This window comes from Oreochromis niloticus, linkage group LG11, assembly GCF_001858045.2.
Source record: "Oreochromis niloticus isolate F11D_XX linkage group LG11, O_niloticus_UMD_NMBU, whole genome shotgun sequence".
NCBI lineage: Eukaryota > Metazoa > Chordata > Actinopteri > Cichliformes > Cichlidae > Oreochromis > Oreochromis niloticus.
Genome location: NC_031976.2, coordinates 34,975,772 through 34,997,983, shown reverse-complemented (window position 1 = coordinate 34,997,983; position 22,212 = coordinate 34,975,772). Strand labels below are relative to the sequence as shown.

General features: G+C 41.8%; 1 protein-coding gene across 1 annotated transcript; it reads right to left on the bottom strand.

The window, feature by feature from the left end:
* Positions 1 to 804: 804 nt before the first annotated feature.
* nr2f5 (nuclear receptor subfamily 2, group F, member 5) lies at positions 805 to 20,428 on the bottom strand. Its single transcript, XM_003443141.5, has 4 exons — positions 20,062 to 20,428; positions 7,789 to 8,069; positions 5,644 to 5,890; positions 805 to 2,011 (listed from the first exon to the last, which is right to left on the bottom strand). The coding sequence occupies exons 1-4, from the start codon at positions 20,426 to 20,428 to the stop codon at positions 1,692 to 1,694; spliced, it is 1,215 nt and encodes a 404-aa protein (XP_003443189.1). The 3' UTR covers positions 805 to 1,691.
* Positions 20,429 to 22,212: the final 1,784 nt, after the last annotated feature.

The window sequence follows — 22,212 nt, the reverse complement described above, 5'->3', positions numbered from 1 at the left end:
TAGTGCAGCTGCTCAGTTGATCCTCAGTCTTCTGATTGGCTGACCCTCATAAACAAAGGTTTGGACAGCAGGTGAGTAGGACTTGTGTTCTCACAGCCAGAGCTCTATGTGTGAGATAGCCATATTAGAAATATACAGATTAAACAGAGTGAAGAGGAGGAAAAGGCTTTCTGATTTTAATATTTTGAGCTGTCTGAAGCCTGGGCTTTTGGCTCACATGAATTACATATACAAATTCGAAATTATATATGTTTATGTGTGTGTATATATATACAGAAAATAAGAAAAGCAGAAAGGATTCTGCATTAACTCAATTAAAATATTTGGATTGTGCATAACTCTTCAATGACATGTTGCACATCACATTTTAACTTCATGCAAACTCATTTCCAATCCTGACAGGACATAATACCTGTTATAACAGGTAACGAGAGATTATGGCACAGTCATAAGATAAATGCTCAGTGACAAAATCTTTGTTCTAAGGCAAGTACAGCTAGTTTTGTAAAAGCCCATCCCACCCTCCCACCCCCCTGTCTAAAGGGTCCAATACTGACAATCATTACTAAAAAAAAAAAAGTAATAACAATAAGGAGGATGAGCTTTGCCACCCCGATGATAACACCATGGGTCTTTTGAGTAAGAAAAAATATACTTCAGTCAAATAGGGTAAGGGTAGAAACAATCTACCAGTGCTGTGATTCTGCAGATTCAAACTGACTAGTTTTCAATGCAAGTGCCTACGCTTTTATTTGTATTCATTACAAACGCCTTCTCGCCCCTGAGACCCCACAACAAGTCAAATTATAGACAAACCAAACTTCTTTTTTTTTAATAACCAACACTATCACAAAAATACTCCAAACAGTATGATTTGTCAGCTTTGGCACAGGCTGCTGATAAGTGTAGAATTTGCTGGGTTTGTCTTTTTTGTTCTGATATTGACATGTTTGTCTGCCCACCCTCTGAACCTGAGCTTCCCCAGTTGAACCCTAATAAGCCTTAGATGTCTATGAATCGATGATATACTGTACATATGGACACAATCATGAGTTTTCTCTCCATATAAACAGTGCTAATACAAACACACAATAAAACATCCTCTGCAAAAGTTCAAGACATTTTGGCATTTGTCTTTTTTTTAATGGCTTCTGGTTTTCTTTTTTTAAAAATTGGTATATTTACAACAGGCTTTGTGCTCTTGGCTGTCCCATTGGTAAAGCCCTTGCTCAGTATTCGCCATGCTCGTACGCAGATGCTAGCACACATTTTCCGTATGTGTAGGCGTATCACCGAAAATGAAGCAAATGCTCGCTGAAATTGTTTGCATGGGTTTTGAGACTGACATCTGAAGTGAGTCCAACAGACCTGCTGGTGAACTGCGCAATAACCCATTCTACCAACCTGTCCATCTCACGCCACATCTCAAATGTAGACTCAGCTGAGGAGCTGCAACGGGCCACCAAGTCTCTGTATTAGCGATAGTGAAGGATAGCCTGGCTTGTGTAACTGGGATGGTGGTGTGTCAATGTCGGTGTTTAGAGCGGAATGGTGAGGGAGATACTTCCTCTTGGGAAGCTGAGAAGTTGAATGCAGACAATAAAGGGAAAGAAAGATGGATTGATGAGCAGTCAGGTCAACCTTCAACCTTAATTTCCCCCCGTAGCTTCTCCTTGATCTGTCCTTCCACTTCAGGGCCCATTCTCATTGTAGTGGAGAGAGATCGGTCGCTCCCGCTGTACTGTGGGCATGTAGGGCCAGTTGTAGCTGGAGCCTGACAGCAGCATGTCACGCAGGAGCGTCTCAATTGGAGTCTTGCCAACGAGGCGCACAAAAAACAGCTGTTCGATGACTGGAGAGGAGACAATGCGCAGGGACGGCAGGCGGAGGAGGAGGCGTCCAAAGCGGTTCGGCTGGCTGGGGTATTGGTTTCTTACATACTCCTCCAGAGCACACTGAGACTTCTCCTGGATGCTCTCCACGTGGGCGACGTCTGACAAGCCCATAGCGTCTAGTAGAAATGAATACAAAGTCAAGATTTAGAACTGCATTATATACTGCATTATAAGCATTCATACAACTTTGGCACAGAGTAGCCTTTTTGTGAGAATGATTGTATGGCATTAAGGTGAGTTTTGTGACACACTGACTTTCATTTAATTTTAGGCCAATCAGAGCAGTTGTTGGCTGCTTTGCATTTGCTAGGTTGGATTGATGGGTCAGAGGGGTTTGCGGTTACATTATAGCTTACTGTGTAGATTTTCTGTTGAAGGACAAATCAGGTGTTAGCCATGAAATAATAACCAATGTTCTGCGGGTTCCAGTATCTCATGTGTCAAACATATTAAATATGAAAAAAACTTAAGTCAGAATTGCAGGATGAGGAATAACTGCATAAGAAAAATAACTTCTCATGCCATATTTTGGTTACTAATGTTCTGGATTAATGTTATGTTAGGCTAATACTGTTTGGTATAGGATGAAGTTTGTTTTTCGTGAAAGAAGCTTCAATTGTCCAAGATTTTAACAAAACCTTTTAGTTTGTGGCAGAGTGGTGTCTTCACCTAATACTTATTCATTGCCAGAAAGAACCAAGATGTAACACGGCATTTTCCTTTCAGAGAAATCTGGCTACAACTTGACAAAATCTACTTCCACCCCTGTGGTCTGTGTTCACTTTCTCCTCAGCTGGGGGGACATTATCTGCCTTCCAACTCCTTCAACCTCTCGTCTCACCGGCCCCCACCTTGGCAAGAGTCTCGCACAACCAAGAGTGTGTAACGCAGCGCGCGGTACTCTTCACACCCTCTGTGTGGAGCGGAGATCACAGGGGATTTTGCAAAGCAGGTCAGAGATGTGTGAACTCAAAACAAAGACGCATTCTACTGTACTCTGCCACATACTGTACGAGAAGTGGGAGTGCTCTTTGACCCTGCCCCCTGCGTGAACCCACATATTGAAGGCAGGTATTCGATGAGGGTTATTTATTCTCAAGCTTAGTCTTTCAGTTAAAAGGCGTTGGCCCGTGAGTTTTAACCTGTCATCCTGCATCACAGGTCTCCTTTGTCTTCTCACACTTTGATCTGTCCCCTGTGTAAAACCCTGCCTCAGTTCCACAAAAAAAAAAAAATTAATTCACCTCATATTTTAATCAAGCATGTCAATCCCTCCCCACCCCCAGCAGCCGCTATTCTCATCATTACGGGTGAATAATTGTTCCCACTTTGGTTGTATTTCCATCCACTTGGGAGGCAGCTGGACTGCGTTTTTGTCAGCCCGACCATTTTAGAGTCCTTCGTGACAAGGCAGTCACTGCCCGGTCGGGATTAGCGAAGCTGTCTGTGTGACTGAAACCGCTTCGCGTGCTGAAGCGACAGCTCTGTGGGTGCCCTTCTACGCCAAGTGCCGTGTTCTTTTGTCTGATCCTTGGGCACTCACCGGGTCAGTGGGGGTGAGGGATCAGGGTGGCAGGACTGAGATGCCCGCTCTCTGATGTAGCTTGATGGGACTGGGCTTCACAGGGGGAGTGGTGGGAGGGGACTCAGAGGGAGGTGGGAGACAATTGGTGTTTGTCTGAGCTTGTTAGGTCATCCTGCAAGGTCTGCAAGGGTCAGATTTATTAACAGGTCTATTTACGGTGTGTGCATGTCTACATCAAATTCAGGATTTGATCATTAAAGTCTGAATATTTCACAAAGAAATACAATATCCTGTTCAAGGATCTTGCCAAGATGTGCAGCTTTTTAATGTGTATACATGTGCTTCTGCACATATAGGGAGGTCACATGGGATGCTTAGGGCTATAGGGGTTATGTAGGTCATGGCGAATCCTCCTTCTCACTGAAATGCACCATACATAATTCAACTCCTGTGGTGGGGGCAGGGGTCCTGGGGCTTGGGTTGGGCTGGGCTTGGAGTTTAGGGTTTGGGGAGCGTTGGGAGGAGGGGTGGATGACTGGTTTCAATAATAGATGGGATCATGAAGGCGAGATGGCTGATGAAAACAGGCAAAAGAAGGGAGAGGAGGATCCTCGGCTACCTACATACAGAGAGCTTGGTGAAGATGCTCAGTACGCAGAGAGTGAATCTGACAAGCCATGCAAGATGGGAAAGGGGGGAAAAAGCAGTAAAATCACACAGAGGAGAGACATCTCAGTGTTGGCTTCCTCGCCATCCATTTCCCCCTGGGTCACAAAGCATGATCTCTCTCTGAAATATCCCAGATGTGACAGTATTTTGGCTGGCACTGGAGCCCAGTGACTGCTGGGATAAACCTCAACAGGCTTTGTGTATAAGCAGGATCAAAACAATGCAGATGCCAGGGGTTTTGCCAAGATGTAAAACCATTATATTTTGATTTAATTCTCTCTGTCACTCAGTGGGGAGGACATATTGCCACATAATGTAAGGTCGTGAGGCTCAAGAGCCCTGTTTTTCTAAGCTTTGGATGCAAACCGACAAATCTATTCTAGCATAAAGGCATTTTCTTTGTTGTTGAGTACTGTACTGTGTATAATAAGGGGATTATAACACTGGATTTTTGGGTCCAAATAGTAGGCATGCAACAATACAATATAATGAATCTGTTGTTTCTTGAACTTTATATAAACAGATTCTTTTTGCTGTTGTAAATAAAGAAATAAATTGCTTTTCAAAGAGTCGTTCCCACAAATGGACAGAAATCAAAATACAAATGCAAAGTTTATAGTGCGTAGTGAAAGCTTATTCTTATGTTCAGCAAAACAAAGAGGTTCAAGTGAGGCACGAGCTGCTCACAGGGGTCAAAAGCAGCCTTTTACAGTATGACAAAGTGATCAAATTACAGTCAAATTCATGGAGGGCTGAGCCCATGACTGACTAGCAGCAGCATTTACATATGGAGCCAATGAGACACAATCTACTGCAGCATTAGAGGTCACCTCTCAGTCAGACAAGTACTGGTTTCTATTCAAATGCACCTCAGATAAGGTGTACGTCGTACAGGGGTTTGTGTTAACAAACCTTTTGTTTCTTTCTTAAAACTTGTATTTGCAGCTTTTAGGATGAATCTGAGCATTTTTTTTATATCACCTTTGGGTAGCAGGTATAGGTAGCACCTTTGCACAACATTTTAATGATTTATAGTTGTCATTTAAATTAATCTACACCACTATTATGTTGTCATGACAACATGCTGTTTTATTCTTTTCACTGGTCGTTTTTCTCTCTGCTTAAGAACATCGTGATCAAATGTTTGCCTTGGCTGTGTTTAAATGTGTGTAATAACCCTGCTACTGGCCATCTAATTCAGGTTATGTTGTTAACATGATACTGTAAGCTTACATGTTCAGTAAACACAATGCTATCGTGCCAGTAGAAATCAGATTAGCAGGATGCTAATTCCTCCCTTCCTCCCTGAGCAAAACATACTCACAGGACACAGATGGCATTGGTCTTATACCTTCAGCTGATCTAAAGGACGATCAGAGGTGCTTTCAACTGTGCCAAATTAACAGTACTCTAAAAACAAAGCTCACACAATGATATGAAATAGTGGCAACTTGGTAATCCAGCTGATTTTACATTTCTAGAGAATGTGCAAACCATTTCCATATATTACTTTACTTAAGTCTACTTATTTCCCATTTTTTCACTTAAACTCACCAGATGTAAAGAGCACAATTGACTTGAGACAAGAATATTCAGCTGTGTCGACCTGCAGGGCCTTCAGCTTCTCCACCTGCTCTTGGAAGACTCGGATGTGGTCCATGAAGGCCACAACGCGCTCTGCTGACATAGGTGATGCGTGCAGGCCAGCCGCTGCCAACAGAGGAGCCACATGAAGCGGCATGGAGCACTGGGCAGCATTTAGAACAAAGAGTTCGCTCCATGACATACGCAGCAGAGCCACCTAGAAACAAGCAGTATAGGGTGATTATTACTTTAGTTCAGATTACCCATGTGGATGGCTAATATGACTTTGGCCTTTCTGCTTTTAGTTGCAAATATAAAATGAATAAAAGCAAAATGTGTCTGAAGCCTAAAACTGTGACAGCGCTTTTGAGAATTGCTCAGTGTTTGAGCACTTTGAGTGCCTTCCAGTTAGAGTTCAGCAGGCTTCAGACAGCATTTACACCCATCACTGACATGTAACCAGAGAGCAACACATACACATTAATCCTGAGCGAAGAAGGACACAGGGTATATTTAACATTCGGTCATTTAAACCACCTCTGGAGATGATATGAATTTGGTAACATTATCCAATACTTAATGCAAATTACATGAAAGAGCTTCATTCATTCAAACAGGTACTTATTCACTACAGAATAGGGAAGCACACAGAAACGGTGGAATGACATTCCTGACACGCCTACCCGTCAGAAATTAGACAGCTAGTCTGATGAGGTGTTTATTGTTACTTTTAAAAAATTGGAAAGGATACAAGAGGTTGAGAAAGCATGCACTGAGACAGAAGAGGATTAAACTTTTCTTATGTAACAGAAACATGTTTGTAGATGTGGTTAAACATTGAAAAAATAATTAGAATTTATTGAGGTGACCCAACAAGTTCTCATCCTAGGGCATCAAATACTGCTGCTCTATCAGATTTGGCCGGTATAACCGAGATAAGCACAGAGTGTCCTTTAGCATCTGTGCCCTCTGCACCAGCCGCAGTAACACTGAATGGCGAGTGTCAATAGTTCTCCTTGCAAAAACTACAAAGTCCACATTAGGAGGTTAAAGGAGTGGTGGAGTAAGTCACAAGTTTGTCTGCCAGGAGAACAGAGTTTGTGTCCCGTTTGGGGATTTCTATTTTTACTTGCTTTTTACTGGTTAGGTTCAGACTTGAAGTTCTACTTTGCATGTTTCCCACCATTAACTTTCGATGCCGGAAAAGTTACACATATTGTTTTAAATGTGATCCAAAGAGGTCCTTTACACATGTGGAATCAGCAGTGAGAGACCTGCACACAGATGCCAAAGGGCACCCGGTGTGTATCTCTGAGACAGTGTTTGACACAATATCAGTGCTTTGATATTGAAAAGAGAAAACCTAAATGGATTTTGATAACATGTCTAAAAAGAGTGGGGTTTGCAGAAAGCACCTGAGTGCATGCTGACATTACAGGTCAGAAATATTCGACATGTGAACTTGACATTAATGATATGTTAATGATTTGGTGCAGATACAGCGGACATATTTGTGATGACTATGTCTGTCAGAGGTGCCTGTGAATATTTATAAGTCAGGGGATTACTCTGTGCCAAGACTTTATAGCTGATATAAATCTATATATGCATGATTGATGTCAGGTCGATCTGAACCGAATGTTGGGAGTGGAGGTTTGTGCCAAAAAAGATTTCTTTCTATGTGCTGCGACACGATGGTTAACAAAAGAGGAATAAAAATATTAATGTGTTTTTCAAATACTTATTAGCTTAGTTCTGTTCAAAATGTAAGTGGGGATGATATTTTATGAAATTTTAGCCAGTAGCTTGAAAACAGTGTTTTGGACAACGAGTTATTACTTTACTTTTTTTGTTTCTGGCATTCCTCTGTGCATGATCTATTAAGGAACAATTTACCATTGTAGAACTATATATATACATCTATATATATAGATATATATAGATATATATATTAAATTATTTTCTTATTGCGAGTTAGCTGAAAAGAAATACAGATACCTCTCATGTTTGTGTGACTTAACCCAATATAAAGACTGAAAACAGTAGAAAGCAGCCAGCCCGGCCTGGCCTCATTCTCATTAGGTTTGGTCTACTCTCGTCATTCATCACACTCACCTGATCCATGAGCTGCAGATCGGGAAAGAAGGGGATGTTCTTGGCCCACTCCACAGCGCTGAACAGCAGCCTGGCCGCCAGCTCACAGATGTTCTCGATGCCCATGAGGTTGTTCCCCTGCATGCACTGAGCCCCGTAGCGAGACGTTGGGTATGGCTCAGCACGAAGCAGCAGGGAGATGAAGCCTGACAGGTAGGGCTGGCCGTTGTACGGGTCGGTGCCATTGGTCAGGTACTGCCCTGGACTGCTCTGAGAGTTTGATGTACGTCCTCGTTGTACTGCTGTTTGAAAACAAAGAAGAGGATGGCTTGAACTTTTATCTGGGTGAACCTGAGACTTTTTAAGAGTGCTTCAGCATTTTTATTTAATTAAACAAGTCATTAAGGACTAAATGGGACTGACGCACACTAATATAAACCGATATCTGTGTTCCAGTTCCACTGTTTCCTCTGGAAGCAGGCCGCTGCATGTTTCTGAAGACAGGCCAAGAACTGTGTTTTTTGCAATCTTCCATCAGTTTGTTATGAAACTTTTATCATTTAGCAAGCTTGTTATAGTAGTTTACAGAATTACTACATCCAAAGGGGTGCTGCACGGTCAGGGTCCTAAAAGCCTGCAGGAGTAACAGAAGGGAGACGCGACGAAGACAGAGAAGAAAGAAGCAAATTGAGCATGTCAAATGTGCCGGGTGATCGGGGGGGGAGAGGGGGTTAAGGGTTGAAAAGTGTAGCAACACAACATTTCTCGTACCCCTAAAAGTGTCAGCGCTCGTCTTTTCAGCGAAGGGATGGAAAGTGGCCAGGCCAAGGCTATTCTACAGTGCTGTTGTGCCTCAATGAGTAACGACAAGCAGCAGCTGGTAAAAATATAACACTTCTTCACACCTACATATGTTATGCACCCACACATGCATACACACTCATGGATACGTACGGTAACACCCCCGCCCTCAGTCCCTGCACTGGCAAATGGCCCAGCCTGAGGTGAAAGGGGCACGCAGAGGCCAAGCTCTTGCACACACACATACACACAAAGCCCTAAACTCCACCCCGACCCCCCTCTGGTGCAATGATGATGCGGCGAGTGCTCAAAGGCCCATTTGGAAAACACCTGTTCAGTCATCCACTGTCTGACTAATAACTCCATCTACAGTTACACAGAGCAAGCGAGAAAGGCGAGCGAGCGGAGAGAGGAAATGAAAATGCAAAGAGGGGTTGAAAAAATGAGGCAAAAGGCTGAAATGGTGAGATAAGGAGGAGAAAGAGTGAGTGGAAGGTGATAAGTTGAGAAAAGGGAGATGGGGGAGATGTGAGGTCTGGGGGAAGACTGGAGAGATGGAAAGAGAGAGAAGGTGCAGAGTTCAGTGTGCTTGAATATAGCCCAGGATGGGGCTTCAGATAGAAAGCTGTGGTTTACATAAAAAGACAGGTGGAGGGAGGGGGTGAAAGAAAGGGAGGAGGAAGGGCTTGGAAAATGCTTTTTAACTCTCCATCACCTGTCACCTCACACACAGCAACTGCGCCAATTGAACGCACCATGGTGCGTCTGAAAAACGAGAGGTCAAATCACTCAAGAGTAACAAAAATGCCTTTAATTCTAGCCTGTCCTTTTAACAGAAAAAAAATACCTCTGCACAAAAGGTGTTGACCTCAAAGTACTAGTTTTCTTTGTGAACTTGTGTCAACCCGTGCGCCCGGAAAAAGAATGTGATCTCTTCTGGCAAACAGCGCAGTCTCACTTTGCTGAGCTATGAAGAGGTTTTGCCTGTCTCAAAGACAATGTTGCACAACGGGACATTCCTCGTCGCTTGCACTCCAGTGGCTCCCGTCTCGCTTTGCAAAAGATGGCTGTCAGATTAGCCACATGCATCTGTCTTTGCAGGATTTCACAAACAAGGGAAAATAAAACTGCACTCTGAGCAGCAGGAGTGAAAGTGCTCCGAGAGCAAGTCGTTGCAATTTCCACCAAGATTACCTGGTCAAATATGTTTTTTTGTCACTCTGAGGTGCTTTAAGTGTGAAGTGAAAGACTGCTAAATCGCACACTGCTGATCCTTTCAGTCAGACATTTTACTGTAATACAGGCTTGTGAAAGATTTTAAAAGTTTTCCAGATTAAAGAAAATGTTGTTTATAACTGCTCCTTAGACCAAGATTTTTTTTGTTGCCTTTTTAAATCCACTCAAAATCCCTTAATGAAAAATATATCTGTGTATATATGTATGTATGTATGTATGTATATAAATCTGACAGTGAGGTTTTTGCACAGAGACATCTTAGAGAGACACAGGAAACATTGGGGTTCAGGTTGGAATATGAACTTCTCAAAGATTATGAAACCTTTAACTTTGCGACTGAATCAATAACAACATGGTTAAAGGGTGACTCTGATCATGGTAAAGGAGAATGGATCTGAGAAATATGTCCATATTTACAGTTTACTGGGAGGCTTTCCTGAACTTGTCTCTTTGCAAACTTTTTCTCTGTGAAAACATCACCTGACTTCCTAATTTGTTCACCACGAACTGTGTTAAATTAAGGTGAATAAAGTTGCTTTCTCTAAGGCCAAAAACAGCTAAAAAGTCTCAAAAGAAATGCTAAAAACTGCACTTTCTCCAGTGACCACATGAGGTTAGTGAGTCAACCCCACAGAATCCTATAATGAACTTCAGAGATGAAACTAACGTGTAAACAGCCTAATATGGTTTGGGGTTTTGTGGCTAACTTCCTCCTTCATTTGAATGCACAGTAGGTGATTTTTTTTAATGCACTGTATACATTTTCTAAAGGCTTAAATGTATGCATTAACTGATTGGCAGTTGCCAACACAGGCAGCTGTTGCTGGTAGCTGTCTGCTAAACTTCACTACAGCTAATTCTAAGCACTGAATTTCGACCTCTGGATGGTTTTCGTGTCTTTTGCAGCATAAAAAAATAGGATAAAATAAAATAAAACAAAACACAATGGCCTTTTACAAAGCAGCAGGTGACATGCATCCTTTATTTAGCTTACAGTATAAAAATGCTGTAGCAGATGCCAAAAAGGGCACTTTTAAAAAGACTCTGTCTGGTAACTTCTTTGGGAAGACAGACTCAAAAGGCTCTTTGGTCCATATCTAAGTCAGAGCACTTCTGTGACCTGAATCTGTCACTCTCTCCTGGTTTCATGTAAAAAATCTTCTACTGCAAACAACCTGGTTTTAACTACTTTTGACTTTCCCCTTTATGCACCGAGTAAACTGTAAAACACAGTGCGCCTGAACTCCAAGGGGAAATTATTAAATTCATCACAATTTAAATTGAAGGCAACAGTTTTTTTAGACCCCGCTGCTCCTTATGTCCCTTATTTGTGAATTCACAGCTATTGATATGTTCTCATATTGATTAGTGGTTAATCCCGCAGATGTTGGTGAATCTACTTGATCCACTTGACTTTTCAAAAGCCTCATTGTGGGGGTCACTCGTGCCTGAGAGGCAGAGCACTTGAGTACGCCTGACTAAAACACATCGCTCTCTGTTTTTACTCGCCTACAGCTGCTGTACAAGACTCTGGAACAGATAAAAAGGAAAGGGCAGAAGGGTGATTGGAGTAAGGTCCAAAGAAATGGAGAGGTAGAAAGGCCAGTGCAGAGACAAAGAGATGTGATATATTTACACGGAGATGGGCGAAAGGAGAGCGAAAGAGACAGAAATGACATTAGATAGAAACAGATGCCCGGGGACAAGAAAAAGGAAACCAGAGACAGAGACAGAGAATTAAAAGGGGGATGGGAGTATAAGGTCAGATTTGAGTTTGTGCCATAATCCGTTTCCGGCTTTTTAATTGGTGCACTGTGCTTGACCTTAATGCAATTGACTGAGCTTGTCAGATAGTAACTTTAAAAAGATATACAGTTTTTGTTTTTTTCTGGTAAATAAAATTAATCTGAATCCAAATTGAGGGCAGAGAAAGCAGTTAAAAAAGGCAAATAAATCCCTAAAACCCCAAACAAAACAGCATCCTGTGTAGGTAGGCCATGAAATGAGGGCAAAAGAATGAGGGAGAGGAGGAAAGTGCATGCAAACAGAGGTACCATGGGACATTTCAGCTGCGACTTTCAAAATGCCACTTCAGCAAATGGCAGCTGGCAGAGAGCACAGTTCGCTGCCTGGCTGCCCTGGATTAGCCTCTGGGTCAGACTGTTAGTGGAATTACAGCAACTAAATACAATTAAGGCCTATCAACATTTGGACTAAAAGGTCACAGTGCCGGGGCAACACAGACGCATTATAGATTTGTCTCAGTCTAATAGCTGCATTTAATAAGTAGCTTTTCCATTTCTAAAACTTCCACTGGCAAGCAAACAATAAACACGCTTTCCAAAATGAAACTGTGTCCCTGAGTCATGTCACAGAGAGAGGTCACGTGTGTGTTTGTGTCCGTGAGGCGTTCAAAACCTGCAATTAAAGCAATCCTGCAAGTTAAAAAAAAGAAATAATTAAATGTTTAGCTGTGACGCCAAATCTCATCTGATAGAAATGCATCTGGGCAGTTAAAAAATAAAGATTTTATATGCTTCAGCACATGAACATGTGTGACCGAGCAGAAAAAAGAACGTGTTTTATTTTTTTCCCCCAACTTTGACCTGAGGTCAGTGAAGCCAAGACGGGGTTGTTGTTTTTTTTCAACTTTCATTTTCAGTCTTGGAGCTAATACTGCTGTTAATCTTTTGGCTGTTTTCTCATTCATATTTTTTAAGAAAAACTTGGGTCAGCTATTTCTATAATGATCACACTGTAGCTCGGGGTTTTGTGCTAACTCTTCCAAAGAATGACCTTTATGTGGTATCTACAAATACTGTGCGGTGTGGTCCATGGTTCACTCACCTATCCCATGGAGTGGTATTGTTCAATAGCAGGCTCTTATTTTTTTATTCCTTCTGTTTATCTTACAAAAATATTTTAGCTACCACAAACACCATGAAGCACTTTGTCCAGCACTTCAGGAAATCACAAAACAGTTCTTTATTAAAATGACCGTGACACAAAATTTTAGAACGACGGCGGATTTCACAGCTTCTTGTCAGTGAACCTATTTACATTTATTGGACCTAAAGAGCAGCTTCCCTCAGTGCCGATGAGCTGTGTGACTTTTACGGGTCGTTGTTTTAATGTGTCAGCCCACAGCTTTACTATTTTGGTTTGCTTGTACTCCTCTATCTGTCATTTTGTATACATAATGATGTTAACCTTTGATAACAGTGCATGCACCCTGTCAGGCATGAAAAAGTTAGCAGACAGCAAGGAAATACAGTGGAGCATTTGGTAGTTACAGAGACAGATTTTACTCTCAGGAGCTGGTGAAGGGCAGAGTTAAAATAAGAGACTTTTATTCATAAGAAACAAACATGAATGCTAATGTTGCTCAAATCCATAAGCTGGAAGTAACTTTATCTAAAGTTCAGGAGCAGGACCACGCCTCAAACACAAGCCTTCCTGCCATGCGTCTATAAATGCCTACCTGTTCTACACACCTGTTTGTTTTCATTTCCGTGCCCATCCCTCCCTCTCTCACGGGGACGAGGCTTCCAAAATCGTATTGTTGATCTTCGAAGAAACTGCAGCACCCGGGTCACTGATCCTCACCAATCCAATATTCACTATCAAAATGCAGGTGTTAGGAGGACTGTTCCTCCCTCGTGAAATAGATATGTTAGTCTTGTGATTGCAACACGTTTAAGCTGACCCAGGTTGTAAAAATATCAGTTACTAATTGCCAGGGTAGTATGCAAACTAAATGCAGGTGTCTGCACCCTGCAGTGCAGTGATGGCTGACTGCAACACTTGAAAGCGATCTTGAGCCTGCTGCGCTTCACTGTTTGGTTTTATAAAGCTGTGTATAAATGAATGCAACACTTCAGAAAGAAATAAAGTGTAGACAAATGAAAAGTTGCTCGATAATAGTATTTCTTCACTCAACTTCACTACCCTTTTTTTGGTTCCATCTTAAGAGAAATTTTTGAGAACAAACCACCTGCACGCTGTAGGAGGACTGGCTGTGTCCCCAGTTGTCTGTCAAACATCATGAAGGAGCTGAGGTATGCAGCGAACGTGAGAGACACAACAGAACGGGAGCGCAGAAAAACCGGAGGCAGTGCAGGAGCGGCAGAGAAGTGAGGTGACACAGACAGAGAGAGACAGAGACGTGGAGGGATGAGAGGAGCTTTGCGTGAGGAAGTTTGGTAGCTTTGCTGCGTCGCCGAGGTTGCCTCATTCTTTCTCTCAGACTTTGATGAGGCAGTTCCTAAATTAATTAGCAAAGTGAATTCAGCCCAGTGGGTCTGATTCATGTTACACTTATTTACACTTCCACACGCCCCTCCTCTTGACTTTATTTACCACACAGCGAGCCACAGCAGGACTAAGATGTCCCTCTTGAATTATTATCATGTAAAGGTGCATTTGTTTATGGCGCGTTAGAGCTTCATCTCCAACTTTTATTTCTACAGCTATAAATACTTCTACTACACTTCTACCCAGCGGGCATGAATAGGATCATCGGCTAAGTCCCTAAAATATAAATGTTCATGGCTTCCCAGTAGTGCTATGTTAGAGAACACATGTGTGGCAGATTGAAGGAGAAGGCTGTTGGGGTGTTCACATCGCACAGACTGACATATTTAATGACTCTTTCTCGACTGTGCGTTAGTACAAGTGACCTGAGTGACACATGAAAACAGGTTGAGCTACTTCAGTTGCAAGCAAAACAGTTCAGAGTCAGTTTGCTGGAGTGACTGAGTGAATGGACCAGAAAGGTCACATTATGTTTGCTGTTGTTGCATTGGTGATTCTGTGGGATGAGCAAGAAATGGCATACGAATACCTTTCCATCAGTAGTACACAGCAATAAAATCCCTTAGCACTGGAGATAATACTATAGGCACAATTGTAGCACCTTATAATTTGTTTTGCTCATAAACTGCCTATAAAAGATGGATGTAACCATCGTGCATCACCCATTGGTTTATGAAGCTAACTTTTGAAGCCTTAACATTCAGATTTTGGTCAGGACCACATTAGATTTTAAAGAAAATCCTAGAATCTGTGTTCCACTCACCAAAAGTGAAACACTGATTTATCCTTAAGCTTTTAATATAATTACCACACAGCAAGCCATATGAGTTTATTGCATTAAAAATGCTTCAAAAGGCACCAAGTAGAGAGGTGACTCACACACAGTACAGAGGCGACTCAAATTAGCAGTCGAACCGTGACAGGCATCTGCATATGTCGTCACTCACCCATCAGTCAAATCAGACGCACTCCTAATATTCAAACTTAACTGGAGTTTAAAAGGGTGAGTTATTAAAAAATATCCCCTTACAATATTTCTGAGAGGGGAAATTAGCTATAGTGCCAAAAAACAGCTGTAAACATCCTTTTTCTGCTTTGAAGTTAGACTTTATAACCTTCTATGCCATGGTGTTGCCCTCAGGCAACAAACCAAATTTTTTGGTGATTACACTGTCCCCTAATTTTTTTTCCATTTGTTTACTTATTTTGTGACACAAAACACTTCAGTGTTCAGTAAAATGATGAGTAGCAGACAGTTTGACCTTTGACATTGGGGTGGAGCAATAATTTCAGGAGTCAAATGTGCATGTGACAGAATGCTAGCGACTGCTAAGAACAAAATCTTTTTTTTTTGTATGTTTAACTTGAGCTAAGCATATTTTAAAAAACACATGCAAGTCCAAGAACATCTGAAGAAGTATTTTTAGTTAGTTAGTGAGTTAGGACAGTTTTCTTTGGGCAATAATAGTAAAGCAGTGGTTCTATATTTTGGTCCTTGGGACAGCTTGAGAGTGACAGCGGGTACAAGAGGATCGCAGAATCAGGTCTGAGGAACAGTTAGGAGATCGTGGGTCAGTTAAAGGCTATAAATATCTGATGTGTGTATGTGTGTGTGCGTGTGTGTGTGTGTGTGTGTGTATGCGTGTGTGTGTGTGTGTGTGTGTTGGTAGCTTGGAGAAGATTTTATGAAGGGAGATGTAAGGTACCAGGATGTAACGGTACTCCAAACGTCAAATGACAGAAATGTGACATCCACCTGTTTCATAGAGTTCCAAACATTTTTTTTAAACATATATAAACAAGGAGCCCCAAGTTCCCAAAAAGTAGGGTGAAGTGTTTTTTTCTCCATAAAACTAAAATTCATGGCGTAGAATAGGAATCTATGGGAAATGACTTTCTTTTTGTTACCGGTCTCAGCTGGCTAACTGAGGAACTGCAGTATTTGACACTTTTGCATTTGCTTCATTTTTCGACCCTGGAGAAAACTGTGTGGTTTTGCCATTTCATTGGTAGTCATTTTCCTCTGAGAGCTCTCTGATAATGACTTAGCTCATGAGTCTAGTTACAGGGGTTAAGTGTTTGAATTTGTCGATAGCCAAACGACTGGGATACGTAAAGATTTTTAGTGCCAAAATGAGGCCAAACTGCAGTGTTTTGGTGTTAAATTGCCTGCTCACTGTGGAGGATGGATTAGTCAATACCGTGTTAGACTTTAGCGCTCCAGCAGGGTATTCATTCACCGTAGAGGCCCCTGACGGTTCACACTTTTGGACTTTGACTTCAGCCTGTGTGTTATTAATGTTTTAGATTTGGTTGACCTATATTTTTCACTGCTGTTGGCATTTTGTGGGTCAGAGGCAGCAGTCTCCCCACTGAGCATGTTCAGTTTGGGTATTACAGATTCTTGTGCCACAAATGGATGTTGAGACTATTTACTATCACTAGACTCCAAAAGCTGTGCGTGTGTCCACAAGTGTTGCGTGCATACAGCTGATTCAAGACACATACAAGAGACAAGATGACCTTATCACTGTGTATGAATGAATTAATCAGCGCAGTAAACTCCCACGTGTCTTTTCTGTCCTCACTAAAGTCAGTGGCTCGTCCTTGCAGCGTGTTTCAAAATTAAAACATTCACTCTGGTTCAAAGGAACTGTCAGGCTGATTCTTTTTGCCTCTCTGCTTCCTAGTCATCCTAGAAACTGCACTGACAGAGGAACAAGTGGAGGTTCTGTGTAGCTGCCTGGTGAGACAATGACACTAACGCTGCCAAGGTTTTAGGGGTTTGATTCCTACTGAAGCCAGCAGTGAAATGTTTGCTGTCATGCTGCTGAAAGGTGCCCTGGTTAAGAGTCTCCAACAAATGATATTATGTTCAACACAGCAGCCTACAGAAAGAGGTCAAATGTCCCCTTTGGGAAACAAATACCACTCACTTGAAAGCAAAGAATTTCGGAATCTGCCACAATCCACTCATAAAACTTTTAGTATGACTTCTCAGGCAGCTCAATATTTATTTATCATAGCAGAAAAATCACAAAGCACTGTCATTGATACAAAGAGTTCCTTAATTTTTAGAACTTGAAGCATGCACTCTCTTGCTTCTATATGAGGTGGAATGACGAGAAGATGCAAACTAGGTTAATCACCAACTCTCCTCTGCTATCCAAAAACATAATCTTCCCATATCCTAATACTCCATCTGTGGATGAAACCAGTGAACCGTGTTATATAATAATTGCATAACATGTTCTAGCCAACTGCACCCACATATGACCTACATGCTATCACCGAGCACATTTCAAGGGAAGTGAAAAGGCTTCTAAATAATTAACAGAATGACAAATCAGCTCAACAAACTACATCTTCATGCACATCTGCTGCTTTATTTTAAAAGTATCTTCAAACTTTGGAATTTAGCGCATGTCTTGTGTAAATCATAATTAAAAAATGTGCATCTGTTTGAAAACTTTAGCCTGTTGAAAAAATATGAAGAAAACAATATTTATATATGCTCTCTACGGTGAGAGAGAACATATGATTGAACAGTTGTTAAACTTTTTCTTTGACACCCATAATCTTTAAATTCTAGGCTGATTAATGCGCGATAGAATAATAAAGTTAGACGTAAGGATTTTTTATTTTTTAATATTTATGAAAAATCGTGTTTACGCAGTTTATTAACTATTCCCGCAGCAACAGTTTAGCTGTTTTTAACGCCCCTGAAAAGTCTAATTCACTTCTAATTCCTTCTATATTTGGAAGTCGTCCTGCCATAAAAATCACAGCAAAAAATTCCCCGACAATGAATATGCTTTAGCAAATATGGTCCTAACTAGACAAATGATCGCTGATAAACGGAAGTCTGTCGACAAAGAGGATTTAAAGACAGCGATTAATCCAACTGACCCCAAATGGACCAACAGATGAGCTCATCCAGTGTAAGTTGACCTACTCCACATTTAAGCCTTTTGCACACAACTAAAAACCAGCACTGCAGAAATGGTAAATATAAACAAGTCAATGAGCGACTGCCTTCAAAATGAGACCTTTCATGATTTTTTCACAATCTTTCCTCAGTCGACCGATATTTTCAGGTTTTATTTAAATGAGAAACATTTTTTTAACTTTTGGTTTTTGTCCGACTGAATTAGAAGAATCTATTTGTACCAAAAGACAAAAAAACTGTGATTTCTACAGATGATGAGAAAATGCTTAATTTTCATGTCTCAGCCTCGCCAAGAGGCATCGCCACAAGAAATATTCTTAAAAAATGGCTGTTCATTTTCAACAGTTCATTTTCCCATAAACGCCAAAACGAAGTTTTTACGCTTAAATTAATATTTTGCTTTCTTGCAACGTATTTATTTCACTATATTTTCGTGCAAACTGTGACCAAAACTCCCTTTCACTGATGTCTTTTCAGCTCTTTAACATTTTCCTTCTTACAGACTGAATCAGGACTGGCTATTCTCCCCGTAAACACGCCGCGGCGCGTCAGGAGATTTCCTCGGGTTCATTCAGTCGGAATGGAGCATGACTGAGTTGGTGTGGCTTGCGGGTACTTAACATGAGGTAATACTGTGTGTACAGTGAACACACACATACACTGCCAGAGGCACAGACTTCAATCACACTAACCCTTGGGGGATCATCTCCTCTCAGCTCGTCTCTAAGGAGAGCGGGTTATTTCCAACGTCTTTGTCTGCTATTTACATTTTGGCTGTGGCAAAAGGCGGCAGGGTCTGTCCTTCACCTTCCACTGCCTAGTGCCCTTGGAGGACTGCTCACGGTGACGCAGCTGCTGACCTTATTCTGTCCTCTGAGAGGGAAAATAAAAAACGGCGAAGTGTGACATCTTCATTAAAGTCTCTTGAGGACCGCTGAAGTCACGCCACTTTTTCACTCAGTATAATTAAAACCTAATTGCTCATATCTCACCTGTTCGCATATGGCTTATGTGCACAGTTTGTGTAACATCGTGCGTAATAGTAATATGACATTTCCATTATAGCGATCGGTCAAATGAAAAGTACTCCGTTCTTTTTTTTCTTTCCAAAATGCAGAAACTATTAAATGAATCTATAACTCAACAACCAGAAGAAATGTTGGTTCTTATTTTAAATATGCACAATCTCATGCCTCCTGATTCGATGCAGCGCTACTGAATGACAATACATAAGGGAAAGCTCCTCTTCTCCAGCACGTTTGCTCCGCTCCTCTTTGGCACTAACTGACCCGTTGTTAATCCAACACAATGCAACAAATGTAGCGGCATCCTCTTATAGCGGCTCGGGGTGTCGGTGTGCAAACAGCATAATTAAAACAGCGAGACAAAGGGAGGATTTCAGAGCGCGCTGGGATGAATGGTTCAGATTCAGTAAAAAAAAAAAAAAAAAAGTGAAGTGTGAGAAGGTCTAAGCATGGTGATTATAATAATAACTATAATGTGAAGACGCGCAAACCAGTCAGGGTGCATGCAAAACAAAAGATGACACGAGGTTTTCTTTTACACACATATCTTTTTGTGTGAGCGTCACATGAATTTAGGTTTGAATGCATTGTTTTCTTACAATCAGCGCAATTCTGTCAAAGTGAAGATTGTCTTCGGTTTGTCTATTGATTTCTTTCGCCTGCTTTTGATAGGGGTTCGTCTGCACTCGTTTTTCTTGTTTCAAATGTGTTTTTAAGAAGTAATGAAACAAGTGAAACCAGAGAAGTACCCAATGTGAAGAGTGTGAAGAGTCTTCATTTAAACATTTAAATCTTTTACGACTGAATTCCAGACTTAATGGCACTCTTGTTTTAAAAGCTGAGAATACTGCGCACAACTTTACGCACATAAATACGTTTTGTAAACAAATGTCTCTTGTGTTACAAACACAGTCTTACATCCGTCACACACACACACACACACACACACACACTAGCAGCCTCCCTTACCTTCTCTCCTCATGCCGACTTTGAGGCACTTCTTCAGTCGGCAGTACTGACACTGGTTCCGGTGGTGCTGGTCGATGGGGCAGTCTCGGTTCCCCCGGCAGGTGTAAGTGAGGTTTCGCCTCACAGAACGCTTAAAGAAGCTTTTGCATCCCTCGCAGGTGAACTGACCGTAATGCTTCCCACTGGACTTGTCCCCACACACCATGCAGTCCACGTTGGGGATCTTGTCCCCGGAAAGTGCGTCGTTCCCTGGGGTAGAACCGTTTGGTGTTCCAGGTGCCCCGCCGGGCTCCTGGCCGCATATCTGGAGTTGAGACCCCGGATCTGCAGAAATGTTCTCTGGCCATTGATTTACTACCATTGCCATGCTATCCCAAAACACTTGGTCTTTGTTTAAACCACAGAAGCAGAGTCAGATTGCGTGATAGAGATCCGTCCTGACGTCTCGGGAGAAAAAAATGAGGGAGGGCGAAAAAGCGCTTCCCACTTTCCCCAGAGGTCAGTCTGAGCGTATCAGAACTTAACTGTGATTTCTTATTGTCGCCGAAATCTTCCTGTAAACATCTATCAAAGTTTACAGTAACAGCAAGGTATCAACATGATCGACTCAGAAGTGCAAAGCCTACAACTCCCGGTGTTCCTCGCTGCGCAGATATCCATAAACACGTTGTTCTTCAGAGCGTAACCTCTCGGGAAAGTCAGTCCAGTAAGTCAGAGTCTCGGCTATCAAAATTAAAAGCCGTCTGATTATTTGCTTGCCTCTAGAATTTAAAGTTGGGCAAATGAAACTGAATATAGAAGAAAACGTGTTGCCTCGTGCGCCTTTCTTCAGCCACAAGCTCAATACTACGTCTAAATTAAATGCAAAGCAGATTTAACACTGACCACATGCTCATATCATTCGATTTATTTAGCCCCAGCAAGCTTCTGGATAACGCAGCCCATGGAGCGCAAGTCCCGGGGAGCATGCAATCCTTGTTCCTCTTTTTCTTGCGCGCCGAGGTGACGATTTGGAAAGCGACGTCAGTGGGCGCTCTGACATTTATTTACCCACCACACGGGCGAAATATGTCCAGTGTCTTCCGGATGATCGTCAGTGTAGAAGACTCCAAACAGAGACACTTCGCTGAACAAGCTTTGCCGCTCGACTGTACTATCGCTTCACCCTTCGACTGTCTGAGAGTCAAAGCTACAATTTCGGCAAAGTGTCACTGGCAAGGCTGCCTCCTACGGCTGCCCGCCCCTGGCGGCGCTCCATATAAGGTCATAAATCCCAAATAAGGTCGTATCCCCTCCCCTCAGCTGGAGAAGTGAGAGCTTGAGGGCCGGGCGCGATAGGCCCCAAAAGTGTGGTTAAAAAAAAAGAAAGAAAGACAAAAAGGGGCAACCTGATTGGACAGCGTATGACTGGATGGGTGTGACTGACAGGGGGCCTTGTTGTGATACAAGTACTTTTAAGTGGGCTCCATCAATGTCCAATAGAAATTATAAGCTTACTGTGCATTTTGTGCACTATAACCAATGACCAATAAGCAATTTTAAGAAATTAATAAAATAGAAGCTGCTGAAAACGTGTGGTAGCTTTGTACACTTCTGTAATAATTTCAAATAGGATAATAATTTCCTTTAAAAGGATTTTACATCTTTTAAAGGTTAATGTAAACCTTAATGATGGGAGTGAGAGACATTTTAAGTGGCTTACCCGCATAAAAGCGCATTAGTTGTCATTATTTAGATGCTTGAAGGCAAGAGGGCAGTTTTCACATTCCACTCCGGCAGGGCTCAAAGCTCCGTGTTCAACTTAACTCCCAGTTTAAGAAGTGCACAAATGAGCAGACGTCTATGGCATCGCATCTACTTTGGAAACTAATCTTGATGCATATGCATCTTAGGTTTGAATCTCACAGCTCAAATGCACAACGATGTAGTTTACGGAGGCGGAAGAGATATCGCCTACTAAAATTTTCGTATGAACAATATTCCAGTATTTACAGTTGCCTACAACTTAAAACTAAAGTGAAGTTTCGATTTTTTTTTATTAAAATGTAACTTTTGGATTTAAGAAACTATTAGACTCGTTAAAGCTATTTGCCATATTAGAGGAGCATCTTTAGGAATCAAGAAATTGTGTGTTTCTTGAAATCATAGATC

Coding starts and splice junctions, on each gene's coding strand:
- nr2f5 (XM_003443141.5), bottom strand. CDS start 20,428: ATGGCAATGGTAGTAAATCAATGGCCAGAGAACATTTCTGCAGATCCG. Junction 5,891..7,788: donor ATCTGCAGCTCATGGATCAG/GTGAGTGTGATG, acceptor GCTTGTTTCTAG/GTGGCTCTGCTGCGTATGTC. Junction 2,012..5,643: donor AATTGTGCTCTTTACATCTG/GTGAGTTTAAGT, acceptor CATTTCTACTAG/ACGCTATGGGCTTGTCAGAC.